The sequence below is a fragment of the Trichomycterus rosablanca genome, chromosome 19, assembly GCF_030014385.1.
Source record: "Trichomycterus rosablanca isolate fTriRos1 chromosome 19, fTriRos1.hap1, whole genome shotgun sequence".
Classification (NCBI taxonomy): Eukaryota; Metazoa; Chordata; class Actinopteri; order Siluriformes; family Trichomycteridae; genus Trichomycterus; species Trichomycterus rosablanca.
This window is the reverse complement of record NC_086006.1, coordinates 14,965,681-14,986,187: the sequence shown is the minus strand read 5'-3', so window position 1 is coordinate 14,986,187 and position 20,507 is coordinate 14,965,681. Positions and strand designations below refer to the sequence as shown.

The 20,507-nt window shown below is 39.2% G+C and overlaps 1 protein-coding gene across 1 annotated transcript in view; it reads left to right on the top strand.

Moving 5' to 3' along the window:
• Positions 1-5,798, top strand: part of cntn3a.2 (contactin 3a, tandem duplicate 2) — a 183,314-nt gene extending 177,516 nt beyond the window's left edge. The window contains exon 23 of the mRNA XM_063015224.1: positions 5,701-5,798. Within this exon, the coding sequence (XP_062871294.1) occupies positions 5,701-5,798 (98 nt within the window). The remainder of the gene's footprint in view (positions 1-5,700) is intronic.
• Positions 5,799-20,507: the final 14,709 nt, after the last annotated feature.

Sequence of the window (20,507 nt, the reverse complement as noted above, 5' to 3'; positions counted from 1 at the left end):
GTAAATTGTCAGCTCAGTGTCTGTATCTTTGTTAATATGTTAAATGAATGAAATCAAAAGGATAAGGAATAAAGAATGTATTTTACAACCAACTCGGTTTTTAGTGGGTGGCTAATATTTCTAAACAGGCCTGTATAAATAAAGTGGGGGCCAAAATTATGTGACAGTCTTCAATGTAGATTATTCTTTCTCATATTTAACAAATTGTTTGTTACAAAAATTATATTTTGGCTACAAATCAATGATTACCCTCAAGATAAATAAAGTATCTACAACCCCTGGCAAAAATTATGGAATCACCACTCTTGGAAGATGTTCTTTCAATTGTTTAATTTTGTAGAAAAAAAAGAAATCACAGACATGCCACAAAACTATCATTTCTCAAACTGTCAACCCTCTGGCATTAAGAAACAATAAAAAAAGAAACAAATATAATAGTTGTGGTCAGTCACAATTGCTTTTTTTTAGATCAAGTAGAGGAAAAAAATATGGAATCACTCAAATCTGAGGAAAAAATTATGGAATCATTAGAAAACACTGCACCATTATTACACCTCTGGCTTTTATAATGGTTTAAACTCTATGAGGCATGGAGTTAACTAATGACAAACAGTATTCTTCATCAATCTGCCTTCAACTGTCTCTTGCTGTTGCCAGATCAGCTTTGCAGGTTGGAACCTTGTCATTGACCAGATGGGGGACTATTGAGATCCGGACTATTTGCAGGCCATGCCATTGACATTATATGTTTTCTTGAAGGAAAGTTTTCACGTCCTTTGCCCTATGGCAAGATGCATTATCATCTTGAAAAATGAAGTCATCATCACCAAACATCCTTTCAACTGATGGAATAAGAAAAGCGTCCAAAATTTCAATGTGGACTTTGGCATTTATTGAAGACCATCTCCCCTGTGCCTTTACCCGACATGCAGGCCCATATCATCAACAACTGTGGAAATTAACATGTTTTCTTTAGGCAGTTATCTTCATAAATTTCATTGGACAGACACCAAACAAAAGTTCCAGCATCATCACCTTGCCCAATGCAGATTCACGATTCATCACTGAAGATCACTTTTATCCAGTCACCCACAGTCCACGATTGCTTTTCTTTAGCCTACTTTAACCTTGTTCTTTTCTTTTTAGGTGTTAATGGTGGCTTTTGTTTGGCTTTTCTGTATGTAAATCCCATTTCTTTTAGGTGATTTCTTACAGTTCAGTCACAGACATTGACTCCACTTTCCGGCCACTTGTTTCTCATTTGTTTTGTTGTGCAATTTCTGTTTTCAAGACATATTGCTTTGTTTTCTATCTTGATGCTTTGATGTCTTACTTGGTCTACCAGTATGCTTCCCTTTTACAACCTTCCCATTTTGTTTGTACTTGGTCCAGATTTTAAACACAGCTTACTGGGAACAACCAACATCTTTTGCGACATTCCACAATGATTTATCTTCTTGAAGGAGTTTTATAATCCTCTCATTTGTTTCAACTGACATATCTTGTGTTGGAACCATGATTCATGACAATCTGCTTTGTGCAACAGCTCTCCGAGGTGTGAGCACTCTTTTTAAACTGAAGAATAATTAGCAAATCTAATCTGCTGCAGATGTTTTGTTTGTAAACTGCAAATTACAGAGTGATTCCATAATTTTTTCCTCAGATTTGAGTGATTCCATATTTTTTTCCTCTACTTGATCTAAAAAAAGCAATTGTGACTGACCACAACTATTATATTTGTTTCTTTTTTTTATTGTTTCTTAATGCCAGAAGGTTGACATTTTGAAAAATGATAGTTTTGTGGCATGTCTGTGATTTATTATTTTTCTACAAAATTAAACAATTGACAGAACAACTTCCAAGAGTGGTGATTCCATAATTTTTGCCAGGGGTTGTATATATGTATCTATCTATCTATCTATCTATCTATCTATCTATCTATCTATCTATCTATCTATCTATCTATCTATCTATCTATCTATCTACCTATGTATCTATCTATCTATCTATCTATCTATCTATCTATCTACCTACTTATCTATCTATCTATCTATCTATCTATCTATCTATCTATCTATCCATCTATCCATCTATCTATCTATCTACGTATGCATCTGTCTATCTATCTATGCATTTAGCTATCATCTATCTGTCTATCTATCGAATCTATCTATGCATTTATCTATCTATCTATCTATCTATCTATCTATCTATCTATCTATCTATCTATCTATCTATCTATCTATCTATCTACCTATTTATTTATCTATCTATCTATCTATCTATCTATCTATCTATCTATCTATCTATCTATCTATCTATCTATCTATCTATCTATCTACCTATTTATTTATCTATCCATCCATCTATCCATCTATCTATCTATCTACGTATGCATCTGTCTATCTATCTATGCATTTAGCTATCATCTATCTGTCTATCTATCGAATCTATCTATGCATTTATCTATCTATCTATCTATCTATCTATCTATCTATCTATCTATCTATCTATCTATCTATCTATCTATCTATCTATCTACCTATTTATTTATTTATCTATCTACCTATTTATTTATTTATCTATCTATCTATCTATCTATCTATCTATCTATCTATCTACCTATTTATTTATCTATCCATCCATCTATCCATCTATCTATCTATCTACGTATGCATCTGTCTATCTATCTATCTATCTATCTATCTATCTATCTATCTATCTATCTATCTATCTATCTATCTATCTGTCTATCTATCTATGCATTTAGCTATCATCTGTCTGTCTATATCGAGTCTATCTATGCATCTATCTATCTATCTATCTATCTATCTATCTATCTATCTATCTATCTATCTATCTATCTATCTATCTATCTATCTATCTATCTATCTATCTCTCTATCTATATGTTTGTCTACCTATCTGTCTATATGTCTATCTATGTCTATCTATCTACCTACCTATCTATCTATCTGTCCACCTGTCGATCTATATATCCATCTGTATATCTATCTATCTATCTATCTATCTATCTATCTATCTATCTATCTATCTATCTATCTATCTATCTATCTGTCTATATGTCTATCTATATGTCTATCTATCTACCTACCTATCTATCTGTCTGTCCACCTGTCTATCTATATATCCATCTGTATATCTATCTATCTATCTATCTATCTATCTATCTGTCTATCTATCTATCTATCTATCTATCTATCTATCTATCTATCTATCTATCATCTATCTATCTATCTATCTATCTATCTATCTATCTATCTATCTATCTATCTATCTATCTATCTACTTAACTATCTACCTATATATCTGTTTATCTAAATCAAATGAAGCAGTTGCCAACCACTTTTTTCACCTGTTAGAGAGAGGTTCACACAGAGTAGCAGTATTGCACTGCTCTCCATTATTCATCATCTTTGAGTAGGTGCCTTCAACCAGCCAGCAGTGTCAGCAATTGCAGCGGTAATGATGAATCCCTTAGACCATCCCTCTTGCCAGACACAGCCAATCATGTGGGTGTGTGTGTGGGTGTGTGTAGGCGCCTGGCCAGTCTCTAGATTCGAATCTCAGTAGCAGTGGGATAGCGAATAAGGTAATATGCAAATAGTATCTGATCAGTGTGGGTCCTATGGGAATTGCATTTAGTAATTGTCAAAACAAGGTAGATGAGGTTAACCTAATAAGCCTGTAAGGTTTGCACCCTTGCCTTTTCGGCACTGAAATTCCTCCAGATTTCTTGAATTGTTTAATGATATTATGCACTGTAGAGGAAGAAATATGGAAATCTTTTCCAATGTTTTTGAGGTACATTGTTTTTAAACATTTCAATTATTTTTCTTTCATTTGTTGACAAACTGGAGATCTTCTGCCCACCTTTGCTCCTCAAAGACTCAGCACCAAATCGCCTGTTTGAAATTACATTTTTTACCTCATAACTAGCCCTGAACTGTCCCCATCCCAACTTTTTTAAGGCCTGAAATGCAGGAATAGATGTATACTAACCAGACAAAACATGAAGTATCTTGGGCTCATATTGTGTGCAATGAAATAAAAGTTAAAGTAAATTGTAGAAAACCTGCACTTTTATCTCCATACAGTCTCAACGTTTTCTGATTTGGGGTTGTAGGCAAATGTAATACAACAGTGGGCATGCAAGCATAGAAACAGGGGTACCTGGTGTGATGACTGACGTTTTCCTTCTAGATCATGTAAATGGCTGGTCTTGTATGCAAAAAGGCATTGTAGGAAGATCCTATTTGCAACATGCAGGAGTTAAAGAGTTCAGTTACCTGCTGATTATGTCCTGGTATTACATACCACAGGACCCATTCATATGTCTTGTGGAGTTCATGCCTCAGTGGGTCAGAGTTGTTTTGACAGCATATTGGATGGCTGTTTTGATTATTAGTGTATAATAGTGCTGGTTGAGTATGCTCCTAGCCTAAGTATTAACTAAGCATTAATATCTAAATAGAATAGAATGCCTTTATTTGTCATATACACATACACCAATCAGCCAGAACATTAAAACCACCTCCTTGTTTCTTTACTCACTGTTCATTTTATCAGCTCCACTTACCGCATAGAAGCACTTTGTAGTTCTACAATTACTGACTGTAGTCCATCTATTTCTTTACATACTTTTTTACCTGCTTTCACCCTGTTCCTCAATGGTCAGCACCACTATAGGTCCACCACAGAGTAGGTATTATTTAGGTGGTGGGTCATTTTCAGCACTGCAGTGACATCGACATGGTGGTGGTGTGTTAGTGTGTGTTGTGCTGGTATAAGTGGATCAGATACAGCAGCACTGCTGTAGTTCTTAAATACTGTGTCCACTCACTGTCCACTCTATTAGACACTCCTACCTAGTTGGTTCACCTTGAAGATGTAAAGTCAGAGACAATCGCTCATCTATTGCTGCTGTTTGAGTTGGTCATCTTCTAGACCTTCATCAGTGGTCACAGGACGCTGTCCACGGGGCGCTGTTGGCTGGATATTTTTGGTTGGTGGACTATTCTCAATCCAGCAGTGACAGTGAGGTGTTTAAAAACTTTAGCAGCGCTGCTGTGTCTGATCCACTCATACCAGCACAACACACACTAACACACCACCACAGTGTCAGTGTCACTGCATTGCTGAGAATGATCCACCACCTAAATAACACCTACTCTGTAGTGGTCCTGGGAGAGTCCTGACCATTGAAGAACAGCATGAAAGAGGGCTAACAAAGCATGCAGAGAAACAGATGGACTACAGTCAGTAATTGTAGAACTACAAAGTGCTCCTATAAGGTAAGTGTAGATGATGAAATAGACAGTGAGTGTAGAAACAAGGAGGTGGTTTTAATGTTATGGCTGATCGGTGTATACACGTGTACAGTACAACGAAATTCTTTTTTGCATATCCCAGCAATTTTGGAAGCTGATTAAGGGCCTTGCTCGAGGGCAGTGGCAGCACCTTTTGATAGATAGCCCAAAGCTCTACCCACTAGGCTACCACTGTATCCTAAATCCAAGATTACAAAATTATAAAAAATAATTTTAGGAAAAAATTGGAGAATTAAGAATGCAGGCTTTATTTTAAGAGAAAAAGTTTCAGCTGTTATTTTAGCTATTGGATTCTTATGAAATGAATTTGTAAAATAAAATGTTTTGTTTTTTTTTGTTCTTTGTTGCAGGTATGAGTGTACGAGGATCGAGAGCATGGCGACCAACCTCCACCCGTCTCTTCTTGCTTTTTATCAACGCATTAATGATCATGAGGCCAATTTTGTGAAACAAGTTATTAGGACCACTTGCTATTGATTTGATCATGTGTCTTCTAACTTTTGAATCATGGGAGTTGTGTTTTGGAACTATTTTTATTTATATTTCACTGAGGAATCTTCTGGATTTTTGATCAAACTGACAAGAAGAAGGAACTAAAATGGTAAAGTGACCGAATCTTGTGTGCATGTTATGTGCAGTCTATCGTGGTCTCAGACTGAATGGGACGGGTCATTTTTTTCGTACCGTACATGGATGTCATGACTCATATGCACTACTTTCCCCTAGGTCTCCATGACCACTGAGGAGAACAAAATGCCTTACTTCCATGTTACATGCCAAAGTAGTTGGAGTCCTTGTCTCGTCCTTCTCCTCTTGTCGCTAAGCTACTGATTGTCTAAGCATTTGCTTTTTATTACTTTTGATATAAAATATTGAGGTTATAAGTGTTTTATACAGTATTGTTACACATCGTTGACATTCAGCAGCTTCAGCGTATTCATTTACAGAATATGATTTGTTGCTGTGACTTCTAAAAGTAGTTTCCATCATGATACTTGTATTGTTTAGATTTTTGTGATCATTCAGAAGGATTTGTAGCAGCAGAGCAGTTATGCGTTATGAAGTATGTACTAGTAATGTTATTTTGTTACCATACACAAGCACAGAATAACATTTAATCGCTGGCTTAAATTTATTATTAGCTGTATGTGTGACTATGTGCACATCTGTAGATGATAATGGAGTTTGATAATAAGGATTTTTTAAGCTGCATTATATTTCAGCATTATATTTAACACATTTCTCAGAAAAAATTTGCAAACAAAAAAGTTGCAAACAAAATTATTCAACCCTTGCAAATTAAGTTTAGTAGCAAAATTACAAACATTAAGCTGATTACAATAAACCATTCAAACAAGAACAATGCAAATAGCTCAACACAACAAATATAACAAGTGGTTTCTCCAAACTCAACACAAACTTTAATGAATACTGCAGTCTCAGAATTATTCAACTCCTACATAACATGCATTTTTAGTGCTTATTAAAGCACTCTTTTTTCTGTTATGACCTGCTGTAAATTGGATGCATAGCCAGACACCAGCTTTTGGCAGCGTTCCTGAGGAAGCTTAGCCCATTCCTCATTGGTAATGGCCTTTAGTTCACTAATATTCATGGGTTTGCATGCGACAACCCCTTCTTTAAGATTTCCTACGTGATTAAAGCCAGGCAACAGTAATGGCCACTCCAGAAACATCTAGGATGACTCCTGAAACCAAGTCTTGGTGGACTTGCCTTGGAGGTATGCTTGGGATCTTTGTCCTGTTAGAAGGTCCAAGCTTCAGCTTCCTCACAGAGAGCATGACGTATTCTCTTAGGATCTCCTGATACTTGATTGAATCCATCTTGCCCATCACATACTGCAGGGTTCCTGTGGCATGTGAAGCACAGCAGCCCCAGAGCATCACAGAGCCACTTCCAAGCTTCAGTAGGCAAGGTGTTCTTTTTTTAGCATATGTTTCAGTCCTCGAGACATACCGCTAATCTATAGGGGCCATTCCAGCGAATGGGTGCCATTTATAACAAGTGGTTTACTCCAAAGTCAACGCAAACTTTTAATGAATACTGCAGTCTCAGAATTATTTAACTCCTTCATAATATGCATTTTTAGTGCTTAGTAAAGCACTCTTTTACTGTTATGACCTGCTGTAAATGGGATGCATAGCCAGACACCAGCTTCTGGCTGCGTTCCTGAGGAATCTTAGCCCATTCCTCATTGGTAATGGCCTCCAGTTCACTAACATTCTTGGGTTTGCATGTGGCAACCCCTTCTTTAAGACTTCCTATGTGATTCAAGCCATGCGACTGTAATGGCCACTCAGAATCATCCAAGACTTACTTACTTTTATCCAAAGCGACTTACAGTTATGACTGAATAGAGTTTGAGCAATTGAGGGTTAAGGATCTTGCTCAGGGGCCCAAACGTGGTGGTGGTGGTGAGGTGTGACCACTGAGCTATTACTGCCCATTACCACTTCTTCTAAAACCAAGTCTTGGTGGACTTTGAGGTATGCTTAGGATCTTTGTCCTGTTGGAAAATCCAGTGACACCCAAGCTTTGCTTTCTCCCAGAGAGCATGACGTATTCTCTTGGGATCTCCTGATACTTGATTGAATCTATCTTGCCCACCACTTACTGCATGTTTCCTGTGGCATGTGAAGCACAGCAGCCCCAGAGCATCACAGAGCCACTTCCAAGCTTCAGTGTAGACAGGCCAAAAAGTTCCAGTTTTGTTTCATTACTACACAGAACAGAATACTAGAACTTTGTGGTTTATTTATATGGTTTTGAGCATGTTGGCGTCAATTTGTGATTTTGGGTCAGTAGAGGTGTAAATCTTGGAGTTTGGGCATCATTTACGCTCCTTATTGTACAAACTATAACATCAGTGTCTTCTGCCACCAAATATTGCTGCAGGTCTTTTACAGTCACTTGGGTTTTTTTGACCACCTGCTTCCTCAGGAATCTAGGAAAAGCCAGTGAAAGCTTCCTCTTTCTGCCATGTCCAGGTAATGTAGATGTTCCTTTAACTTGCGAACTATGAACTGTATCTCTAGGAACATTCTGTGCCTATGCTTTTTTTGTATCATTTTCCTTGTTTGTGCAAGGCAGTTATTTCTTCTCCTAACAACAGCTCTTTTGACCTAGCCATATTTCTTAGACACAGTCAACAAAGCCCTAGCTACTCCAGGTATTTGATGTGTTTTATCTCAAGCACACCTGATGCAACTAATAAAGCCCCTGGTTAGTTGTATCAGGTGTGCTTGAGAGGTTAAATGATTCTGAGACTGCAGTAATCATTAAAAGTGGCATTTTGTATTGAACTTGGATAAACCACTTGTTATATCAGTGCTGTTAAGCTATGTAAATGGTTCTTGTTTGATTGGTTTATTGCAAACAGCTAAATGTTTGTAAATTTTGCTAATAAACCTCATTTGCCATGGGGGTTAAATACTTTTTCATCTCTAAGGTTGTGGTGGGCCTGGTACAGCATAATCATTTATACAAATATGTTTTTTTCGGGATTTTCCCCCTGTTTATCTAGTCAATTAAGGATTGTGTATCTGATGCCGCTTGCACAACCCCCGATCTGATCAAGTAGAGTCGGATCACCACACACCCTCTCCTACACATATTCAATCTGTAGTCGCTATGTATCACCAGCCAGTTTTGGGAGTGCCAGTACATTTATAGTTCGTCTCACTGCAAAGTGTTTTGCATAATCTTCAGACTGGATAAACATTTTCAAGTACCTACTTCAAAACAACTTAGTATTTCCATCTTCCTCTGTCATATTTTTATACTTCAACATTTGGATGATATAGTAGGATAACCTTCAGATTTATAATGGCAGAATCATTTAAAGCATTTACAGCTAAATACTGATTACAATGGGCCAATATACACTGATCAGCCATAACATTAAAACCACCTCCTTGTTTCTACGCTCACTGTTCATTTTATCAGCTCCACTTACCATATAGAAGCACTTTGTAGTTCTACAATTACTGACCGTAGTCCATCTGTTTCTCTACATATCTTTTTAACCTGCTTTCACCCTGTTCTTCAATGGCCAGGACCCCACAGGACCCCTACAGAGCAGATATTATTTAGGTGGTGGATCACTCTCAGCACTGCAGTGACAGTGACATGGTGTAATGTAAATGTAAATGGTGGTGTGCTGGTATGAGTGGATCAGACACAGCAGCGCTGCTAGAGTTTTTAAATACTGTGTCCACTTACTGTCCACTCTATTAGACACTCCTACCTAGTTGGTCCACCTTGTAGATGTAAAGTCAGAGACGGTTGCTCATCTTTTGCTGCTGTTTGAGTTGGTCATCTTCTAGACCTTCATCAGTGGTCACAGGACGCTGCCCACGGGGCCCTGCTGGCTGGATATTTTTCGTTGGTGGACTATTCTCAGTCCAGCAGTGACAGTGAGATGTTTAAAAACTCCATCACTCACACCAGCACAACACACACTAACACACCACCACCATGTCAGTGTCACTGCAGTGCTGAGAATGATCCACCACCCAAGTAATACCTGCTCTGTAGTGGTCCTGGGAGAGTCCTGACCATTGAAGAACAGCATGAAAGGGGGCTAGCAAAGTATGCAGAGAAACAGATGGACTACATTCAGTAATTGTACTACTGATTTGAACTACAAAGTAAGTGTAGCTGATAAAATGGAAAATGTGTGTAGAAACAAGGTGGTTTTAATGTTATGGCTGATCGGTGTATTCAGTAACATGATGAATAGCAATATTCAGTTCAAAAACGTAAACAGAAAACGGTTCCAGGGGGATCCTTCCAAATATAAAGTTGTAATAATGAATCCAATTCTGAAACTGGTGACATGATAAATGTGAACAGAATGGAGTGGGACAAATCTCACTGAAGCGAGTGAGTGGAGCAGCTGGCGTTGTCACATCAGGCTCCTCTGTTCCATTAAAATTTATTTTTATTTAGAAACATCAAACACAAATAAAATAACAAAAATAGATTATATAAAACTGTATTTATGACGTAAAAATATGCAAAGAATAAATTCACATGACAGATTCCTCTTAGAGTGCAGAGCGGAGCACTTTCAGCAGCCCAATGGCAATTTATAAACCAGTCTAAACTCTCCATCTCTTACATTTAGGTCCAATTTACCTTCTGGATTTACCTGAATCTTTTGGATGGTAGATGGAAAGAAAAGTACCCAGAAAAAAAAGGCAAACACCGGGACAACATGCATGACTTTTTAATGACATCGACCAGGACTGCAGAACCCTGGTGATATGAAGCACCACTTTATTCTCTTTTGTCACTGTGCTGCCCCCATTCTGTGTATGACCTTTTTAAAATGTTAAATCTGTGACTTTATACCAATGCTTTACCTTTGCGTTTTATAAAAATAACCGTTCCACTATCACCAGTTACTGTATTTTTTAACTACGCTCTGTTTGTGCTATAGATTTGACCTGCCTAAAACCTGCCAAGTGTTTACAAAACCTGAATTGTTAATTACTACACTTGTACAGACTACCAGAAGGTTTCATATGTAGATTTAGTGAAAGGTAAACCTTGCCACCAGTATCTTTCTTATCATAACAGATAAAGATCACACTCTTCACCTGACATTAGTCTGATAAACCACTAATAGCTGATGACCATGATGCATATGGGCCCAATACTTCTTAGGTGTCTTGCCATAAAGGCAGTATCTAAGCTATACCCCAAATCAGAATTTGAACAGTATGGTTTCTTACATTGACTTTTATTTCCTTGCAGATGGTATGAAACCAAGATATTTTATGTAGGTATGGTCAATTTCATTTGTTAATATACCTCCATTCCTGTATTTTAGGCCTGCAACACATTCTAAAAAAGTTGGGACGGGGCAATATAGGGCTAGTATTGAGAAAAAAACTAAATCATGATGTGATTTCAACCAGGTAACGTCAACAGGTGATTGTAATAATAATTTGAGACAAGCCCAAACACAATTTGAGTTTTTTAGGAGCAAAGATGAGCAGATGATCTCCACTTTGTCAACAAATGAGTGAGAACATTATTAAAATGTTTTTGAAACAATTATTGAAACAATTATGCTCCTCAAAGTTAGACTGAACAGGATTCTAATAATTTAAGGAATCTGGAGGAATTTCAGTGTGTAAAGGACAAGAGCACAAGCCTAAGATGAACACTCATGATTTCCGGTCCCTCAGGGTCTGTCATGGTATGTGGCTGTGTCAGTGCCCTTGGCAAAGGTACTTTACACTTCTGTGATGGCAGCATTAATGCAGAAAAGTACATTGAGATCTTAGAACAACATATGCTGCCTTGATGACGACATCTTTTCCAAGGACGTCCATGTATTTATCAACTACACAATGCAAAACCACATGCTTCACACATTACAAAGCCAAAGGCTGTGGTAGAAGAGGGTACGAGTACTGGACTGGCCTTCCTACAATCTTGACCTGTGTGGAGAAATTTGAAATCAATAATGCAACCAGACGACCCCGTACTGTTGCACACCTTAAGACGTGTTTGCAGGAAGAATGGAACAAAATAACACCTGAAACACATTATCATTTGGTATTCTCTGTGCCAAAATGTCTTTTAAGTGTTGTTACAAGGAATGGCAACATTACTATTAAGTAGTAAATGCTTTACCGTCTCAACTTTTTTCAAATGTGAATGCAGGAATTAAGGTACAGTGTATCACAAAAGTGAGTACACCCCTCACATTTCTGCAAATATTTTATTATATCTTTTCATGGGACAACACTATAGACATGAAACTTGGATATAACTTAGAGTAGTCAGTGTACAACTTGTATAGCAGTGTAGATTTACTGTCTTCTGAAAATAACTCAACATACAGCCATTAATGTCTAAATAGCTGGCAACATAAGTGAGTACACCCCACAGTGAACATGTCCAAATTGTGCCCAAAGTGTCAATATTTTGTGTGACCACCATTATTATCCAGCACTGCCTTAACCCTCCTGGGCATGGAATTCACCAGAGCTGCACAGGTTGCTACTGGAATCCTCTTCCACTCCTCCATGATGACATCACGGAGCTGGTGGATGTTAGACACCTTGAACTCCTCCACCTTCAACTTGAGGATGCGCCACAGGTGCTCAATTGGGTTTAGTCCATCACCTTTACCTTCAGCTTCCTCAGCAAGGCAGTTGTCATCTTGGAGGTTGTGTTTGGGGTCGTTATCTTGTTGGAAAACTGCCATGAGGCCCAGTTTTCGAAGGGAGGGGATCATGCTCTGTTTCAGAATGTCACAGTACATGTTGAAATTCATGTTTCCCTCAATGAACTGCAGCTCCCCAGTGCCAGCAACACTCATGCAGCCCAAGACCATGATGCTACCACCAACATGCTTGACTGTAGGCAAGATACAGTTGTCTTGGTACTTCTCACCAGGGCGCCGCCACACATGCTGGACACCATCTGAGCCAAACAAGGTTATCTTGGTCTCGTCAGACCACAGGGCATTCCAGTAATCCATGTTCTTGGACTGCTTGTTTTCAGCAAACTGTTTGCTGGCTTTCTTGTGCGTCAGCTTCCTTCTGGGATGACGACCATGCAGACCGAGTTGATGCAGTGTGCGGCGTATGGTCTGAGCACTGACAGGCTGACCTCCCACGTCTTCAACCTCTGCAGAAATGCTGGCAGCACTCATGTGTCTATTTTTTAAAGCCAACCTCTGGATATGACGCCGAACACGTGGACTCAACTTCTTTGGTCGACCCTGGCGAAGCCTGTTCCGAGTGGAACCTGTCCTGGAAAATTGCTGTATGACCTTGGCCACCATGCTGTAGCTCAGTTTCATGGTGTTAGCAATCTTCTTATAGCCCAGGCCATCTTTGTGGAGAGCAACAATTCTATTTCTCACATCCTCAGAGAGTTCTTTGCCATGAGGTGCCATGTTGAATATCCAGTGGCCAGTATGAGAGAATTGTACCCAAAACACCAAATTTAACAGCCCTGCTCCCCATTTACACCTGGGACCTTGACACATGACACCAGGGAGGGACAACGACACATTTGGGCACAATTTGGACATGTTCACTGTGGGGTGTACTCACTTATGTTGCCAGCTATTTAGACATTAATGGCTGTGTGTCGAGTTATTTTCAGAAGACAGTAAATCTACACTGCTATACAAGTTGTACACTGACTACTCTAAGTTATATCCAAGTTTCATGTCTATAGTGTTGTCCCATGAAAAGATATAATGAAATATTTGCAGAAATGTGAGGGGTGTACTCACTTTTGTGATACACTGTATATTAACAAATTAAATAAAGTTGACCAGAAACACTGTATTTCTTAAATGTAAGAAACACTGTATTTCTTTTTTATTTGCATAAACAGTGCCTTGCAAAAGTATTCAGCCCCCTTGAACTTTTCAACCTTTTGCCACATTTCAGGCTTTAAACATAAAGATATGAAATTGTAATTTTTTGTGAAGAATCAACAACAAGTGGGACACAATCGTGAAGTGGAACGAAATTTATTGGATATTTTAAACTTTTTTTAGAAATAAAAAACTGAAAAGTGGGGCGTGCAATATTATTCAGCCCCCTTGCGTTAATACTTTGTAGCGCCACCTTTTGCTGCGATTACAGCTGCAAGTCGCTTGGGGTATGTCTCTATTAGTTTTGCACATCGAGATACTGAAATTTTTGCCCATTCTTCCTTGCAAAACAGGTCGAACTCAGTGAGGTTGGATGGAGAGCGTTTGTGAACAGCAGTTTTCAGCTCTTTCCACAGATTCTCGATGGGATTCAGGTCTGGACTTTGACTTGGCCATTCTAACACCTGGATACGTTTATTTGTGAACCATTCCATTGTAGATTTTGCTTTATGTTTTGGATCATTGTCTTGTTGGAAGATAAATCACCGTCCCAGTCTCAGGTCTTTTGCAGACTGCAACAGGTTTTCTTCCAGAATGGTCCTGTATTTGGCTCCATCCATCTTCCCATCAATTTTAACCATCTTCCCTGTCCCTGCTGAAGAAAAGCAGGCCCAAACCATGATGCTGCCACCACCATGTTTGACAGTGGGGATGGTGTGTTCAGGGTGATGAGCTGTGTTGCTTTTATGCCAAACATAACGTTTTGCGTTGTGGCCAAAAAGTTCGATTTTGGTTTCATCTGACCAGAGCACCTTCTTCCACATGCTTGGTGTGTCTCCCAGGTGACTTTTTATAGATATCTTTGAGAAATGGCTTTCTTCTTGCCACTCTTCCATAAAGGCCAGATTTGTGCAGTGTACGACTGATTGTTGTCCTATGGACAGATTCTCCCACCTCAGCTGTAGATCTCTGCAGTTCATTCAGAGTGATCATGGGCCTCTTGGCTGCATCTCTGATCAGTCTTCTCCTTGTTTGAGCTGAAAGTTTAGAGGGACGGCCGGGTCTTGGTAGATTTGCAGTGGTCTGATACTCCCTTCATTTCAATATGATCGCTTGCACAGTGCTCCTTGAGATGTTTAAAGCTTGGGAAATCTTTTTGTATCCAAATTCGGCTTTAAACTTCTCCACAACAGTATCTCGGACCTGCCTGGTGTGTTCCTTGGTCTTCATGATGCTCTCTGCGCTTTAAACAGAACTCTGAGACTGTCACAGAGCAGGTGCATTTATACGGAGACTTGATTACACACAGGTGGATTCTATTTATCACCATCAGTCATTTAGGTCAACATTGGATCATTCAGAGATCCTCACTGAACTTCTGGAGTGAGTTTGCTGCACTGAAAGTAAAGGGGCTGAATAATATTGCACGCCCCACTTTTCAGGTTTTTATTTCTAAAAAAAGTTTAAAATATCCAATAAATTTCGTTCCACTTCACAATTGTGTCGCACTTGTTATTGATTCTTCACAAAAAATTACAATTTCATATCTTTATGTTTAAAGCCTGAAATGTGGCAAAAGGTTGAAAAGTTCAAGGGGGCTGAATACTTTTGCAAGGCACTGTATATTTGCATATTTCCATACTGTCCCAAATTTTTCTGATTTGTGGTTTTAATATAGGGACAACCAGACTATACTGAGTGGCCAACTGAGTGGCTATCAGGTAAAAAAAAAAAATCTGGACCAAGCCATTGAAGTGTATTTACTTTTGAGTTTTTTTTTTAATTAGACTACCAGTTAATGTCAAAAGTTTACATACACCAGACTTGTGTAGGAGACATATTTTCTATGACTAAATAATTGTAAAACTGCTTTAATAAATGTGATTTCTTTTATAAAAAAATATGTGGGATGAAATTATACATACATTAACCATGTAGGGCAGTTGTAGCCTAGTGGTTAAGGTACTGGACTAGTAATCTAAAAGGTCACTGGTTCAAACCCAACCACTGCCAGGTTGTCACTGTTGGGCCCTTGAGCAAGGTCTTTAACCCTTAATTGCATAGACAATATACTGTCACAATACTGTAAAGTTGCTTTGGATAAAAGCGTCTACTAAATGCAGAAAATGCAAATGTAAAATGTAATTCGGTGGCACCTAAATTCTTGTTAGTGAGCATGCTTAATTCTAGCTGGTGACTTATCTGTGTCCATTTAAATAAGAATATCTTGGAAAAGTTGTCTTTTGCCAAGGTCAGCGAAACAAAAACACCAAAAATGCACCTGCCTGAATTAGGAGCTGTTCAACTTGGGTTACACTGTCAACAGTCGAGCAGGCGGCATGGTGGCTAAGTGGGTAGCACTGTCGCCTCACAGCAAGAAGGTCCTGGGTTCGATCCCTAGGTGGGGCGGTCAGGGTGCTTTCTGTGTGGAGTTTGCATGTTCTCCCCGTGCCTCCGGTTTCCTCCCACAGTTCAAAAACATGCAAGTGAGGTGAATTGGAGATACTAAATTGTCCATGACTGTGTTTGATATAAACTTGTGTGAACTGATGAATCTTGTGTAATGAGTAACTACCGTTTCTGTCATGAATGTAACCAAAGTGTAAAACATGACGTTAAAATCCTAATAAACAAACAAACAAATCAACAGTCGAGCGAACAAGACATCCCCAGCTTAGAGCTTTCTGCACAAGATAGAGACCCTGCTCTAAAATTGGCACCTTAAAGCTAGACTGAGCTAGTTTCTAACATAGACACAAAAAAGGCAGGGGTCATGACATACATACATGTTTCCCACAAGTGCATGTAAACTTTTAACTTCAACTGTAAGATATATGTGAACCCAGAAAACATGTTTTATATCAGCCATGTATAGTCTTTTCATGTGTGTGAGCAAAAAAATACATTAAAAAACAGACACTAAAATGCCCATTAACACCACAACTCTAAAACAATTTAAAAAAGGATGTGCCAACTTAAAATATGTTTTGCTTTTTAGAAAAAGATTATTAGCATGTGTGCTTTTGTGTGTTGCAGTCAACAGGTGCAAATTTGTCCCATGTGTCCATGACTCCCATGTCTTTTATTCGACCAACTCTTTTGATAGTGCTGTATTACATGGATGTTTAATCTCTATGAGATGACATGTTTGATCAGAATGGTATTTTCATATTGAAAAGCAATTTCCTCATCGTGTACAGTAGTTGAGCATGTTTCTTATTGTGTCATATGTATATGTAACTTTTTACAACTTGAATAAACTACTTACTAGATTTACCTTAAGAACGCAGTTATTTATTTATGTATAATTTATGTGTTCGTTTCTTTTTAGTAAACAACTTAATAAAAAAAATATTGTTCATTTAAATTTGCCCAGGTTGTGTTAACTGACATGGATATCTTGCACGCTATAGCATTATAAGGTGTGTCATTATTGACATACAGTAGGTATAATAATAATTAGATTCAATTTACTTATGTACACCGATCAGGCATAACATTAAAACCACCTCCTTGTTTCTACTCTCACTGTCCATTTTATCAGCTCCACTTACCATTTAGAAGCACTTTAAAGTTCTACAATTACTGACTGTAGTCCATCTGTTTCTCTACATACCTTTTTAGCCTGCTTTCACCCTGTTCTTCAATGGTCAGGACCCCCAGAGGACCACCACAGAGCAGGTGTTATTTGGGTGGTGGATCATTCTCAGCACTGCAGTGACACTGACATGGTGGTGGTGTGTTAGTGTGTGTTGTGCTGGTATGAGTGGATCAGACACAGCAGTGCTGCTGGAGTTTTTAAACAACTCACTGTCACTGCTGGACTGAGAATAGTCCACCAACCAAAAATGTCCAGTCCTGTGACCACTGATGAAGGTCTAGATGATGACCAACTCAAACAGCAGCAATAGATGAGCGATCGTCTCTGACTTTACGTCTACAAGGTGGACCAACTAGGTAGGAGTGTATAATAGAGTGGACAGTGAGTGGACACGGTATTTAAAAACTCCAGCAGCACTGCTGTGTCTGATCCACTCATACCAGCACAACACACACTAACACACCACCACCATGTCATTGTCACTGCAGTGCTGAGAATGATCCAAAGAGGGAGGGGATGGGATGTGTTTGTTTTGTTTGGTTTAGCGTCATGTTAGCATTTATAGCTGTTTACATGACACACCAGGTTCCATACAAATTTACTTTCTTTTATAGTACGGGGCATATATTGAGGTCATAATGTGTATGCTGTTTTGGGAAATGCCATTCCAGGGTCCAAGTTCTGTAAATGAGGTTTGATCAGTGGAGGTAGGGGGTGGGATGAAATGGGTGGTAGTGGTGGGATGGATGGGGATACTGTTATTGGGAGCCGCCAAGTCGTTTACAACTTCTGGCAACCATATGGATAGTTTCTCCAGGACATCCTTTCTTCTGTCTTTTGGCTTCTATGACTAACTTAGTCATCCTCTAACTGTATCCATCCATCTTCTTGCCGGTCATCCTCTTGCTCATTAACCTTAGGGGATAAATGAGAGAGAAGGTTGGGATCAATAGGGGTAAAATTAATAAAGGTATAAGTGGGATGGTGGGATGAATAGGGAAAGGGGTTGGGATGGGTAGAATGGATGATGTGTCCATACCAATGTCCCTATTGGTAGTACAAATTAGTGCATGCTGTGTGGTTGTAGTAAAAAATGGCATTTTTTCTGGCCCTTGGACAACACTGGATGCTGTAAAGATTGCTGGGTGGAGACTTTCCATTTTTGTTCAAGAAGGGGTGATGCCATCACTAGAGGCATCTGTGGGTGGGGTTTTGCGGAAGTTAAGTTGTTGTGTCTGCATGACGTCATTGCAGTGGTCTGAAAAAATGGCAGTTTATTACTGTTTTCCTTTTCCTCTAAATGTTGATGTGCATGGAGAGTAACTTTGCTTTGGACGCCAAGCGGACAAGCGTGAATCATGGGTATTTTAGTCTTTGAAGGTTGGCAGTCTGAGCTGAGACGCTGGCAAGACGGAGGAGAGACTTTGATTCTGGGACTGTATAAAGTTCTAAAGGACGAACGTTTGAAGCAGGAGATTCTAGTTTGTGGACGTGGGCTGGAGAAAAAGGTGGTGGAGCTCGCAATGCTGGGATCTTGTTCTGTGGTTGTTACAGCAAGTTTGTGAGAAGAGAGTGCTGTTTGTTAGCGAATGTTGTTTGGTAGCGAGTATTCTCTCTGTTTGGTAGAGAGTACCGTTTGGTAAAGGAGTACTATTTGGTAGCAAGTACTATTTGTATTTGGTAGCAAGTACTATTTGGTAGCGAGTACTGTTTGGTAGCGAGTACTATTTGGTAGCAAGTACTATTTGTTAGAGAGTTCTGGTTGTTAGCAAGTACTATTTGGTAGCGAGTACTGTTTGGTACAGAGTACTGTTTGTTAGCAAATACTGTTTGGTAGCGAGTACTGTTTGTTAGCGAGTACTGTTAGAGAGTACTGTTAGCGAGTACTGTTAGAGAGTACTGTTTGTTAGCAAGTACTGTTTGGTAGCAAGGACTCTCTCTGTTTGGTAGCGAGGACTGTTTGGTAGCAAGGACTCTCTCTGTTTGGTAGCGAGGACTGTTTGGTAGCAAGTACTCTCTCTGTTTGGTAGCGAGTACTCTCTGTTTGGTAGCGAGTACTCTCTCTGTTTGGTAGCGAGTACTGTTTGGTAGCGAGTTTTCTCTCTGGTAGAGAGTACTGTTTGGTAGCGAGTACTGTTTGGTAGCAAGTGCTGTTTGGTAGCGAGTACTCTCTCTGGTAGCGAGTTCTCTCTCTGGTAGAGAGTACTGTTTGATAAAGGACTACTGTTTGGTAGCGAGTAGTGTTTGGTAGTAAGTGCTGTTTGGGAGCGAGTACTCTCTCTGTTTGGTAGCGAGGACTGTTTGGTAGCAAGCATTCTCTCTGTTTGGTAGCGAGTACTCTTTCTGTTTGGTAGCGAGGACTCTCTCTGTTTGGGAGAGAGTACTCTTTCTGTTTGGCACCAAGTACTCTCTCTGTTTGGTAGTGAGTACTGTTTGGTGGCAAGTAATGTTTGGTGGCAAGTAGTGTTTGTTAGAGATTACTGTTTGGTAGAGAGTACTGTTTGTTAGCGAGTACTGTTTGGTAAAGAGTAGTGTTTGGTAGCAAGTACTGTTTGTTAGAGAGTACTGTTTGGTAGTGAATACTGTTTGGTAAAGAGTACTATACAGTACCAAATACTGTTTGGTAGCAAGCATTCTCTATGTTTGGTAGCGAGTACTCTTTCTGTTTGGTAGCGAGGACTCTCTCTGTTTGGGAGAGAGTACTGTTTGGTAGCGAGTACTCTTTCTGTTTGGCAGCAAGTACTCTCTCTGTTTGGTAGCAAGTACTGTTTGGTAGCGAGTACTGTTTGGTAGCAAGTACTCTCTCTGTTTGGTAGCAAGTACTCTCTCTGTTTGGTAGCAAGTACTCTCTCTGTTTGGTAGCGAGTACTCTCTCTGTTTGGTAGCAAGTACTCTTTCTGTTTGGCAGCAAGTACTCTCTCTGTTTGGCAGCGAGTACTCTCTCTGGTAGCAAGTACTCTCTCTGGTAGCAAGTACTCTCTCTGGTAGCAAGTACTCTCTGTTTGGTAGCAAGTACTCTCTCTGTTTGGCAGCAAGTACTCTCTCTGTTTGGTAGCGAGGACTGGTAGCAAGTACTCTCTCTGTTTGGTAGCAAGTACTCTCTGTTTGGTAACAAGTACTCTCTCTGTTTGGTAGCGAGGACTGGTAGCAAGTACTCTCTCTGTTTGGTAGCAAGTACTCTC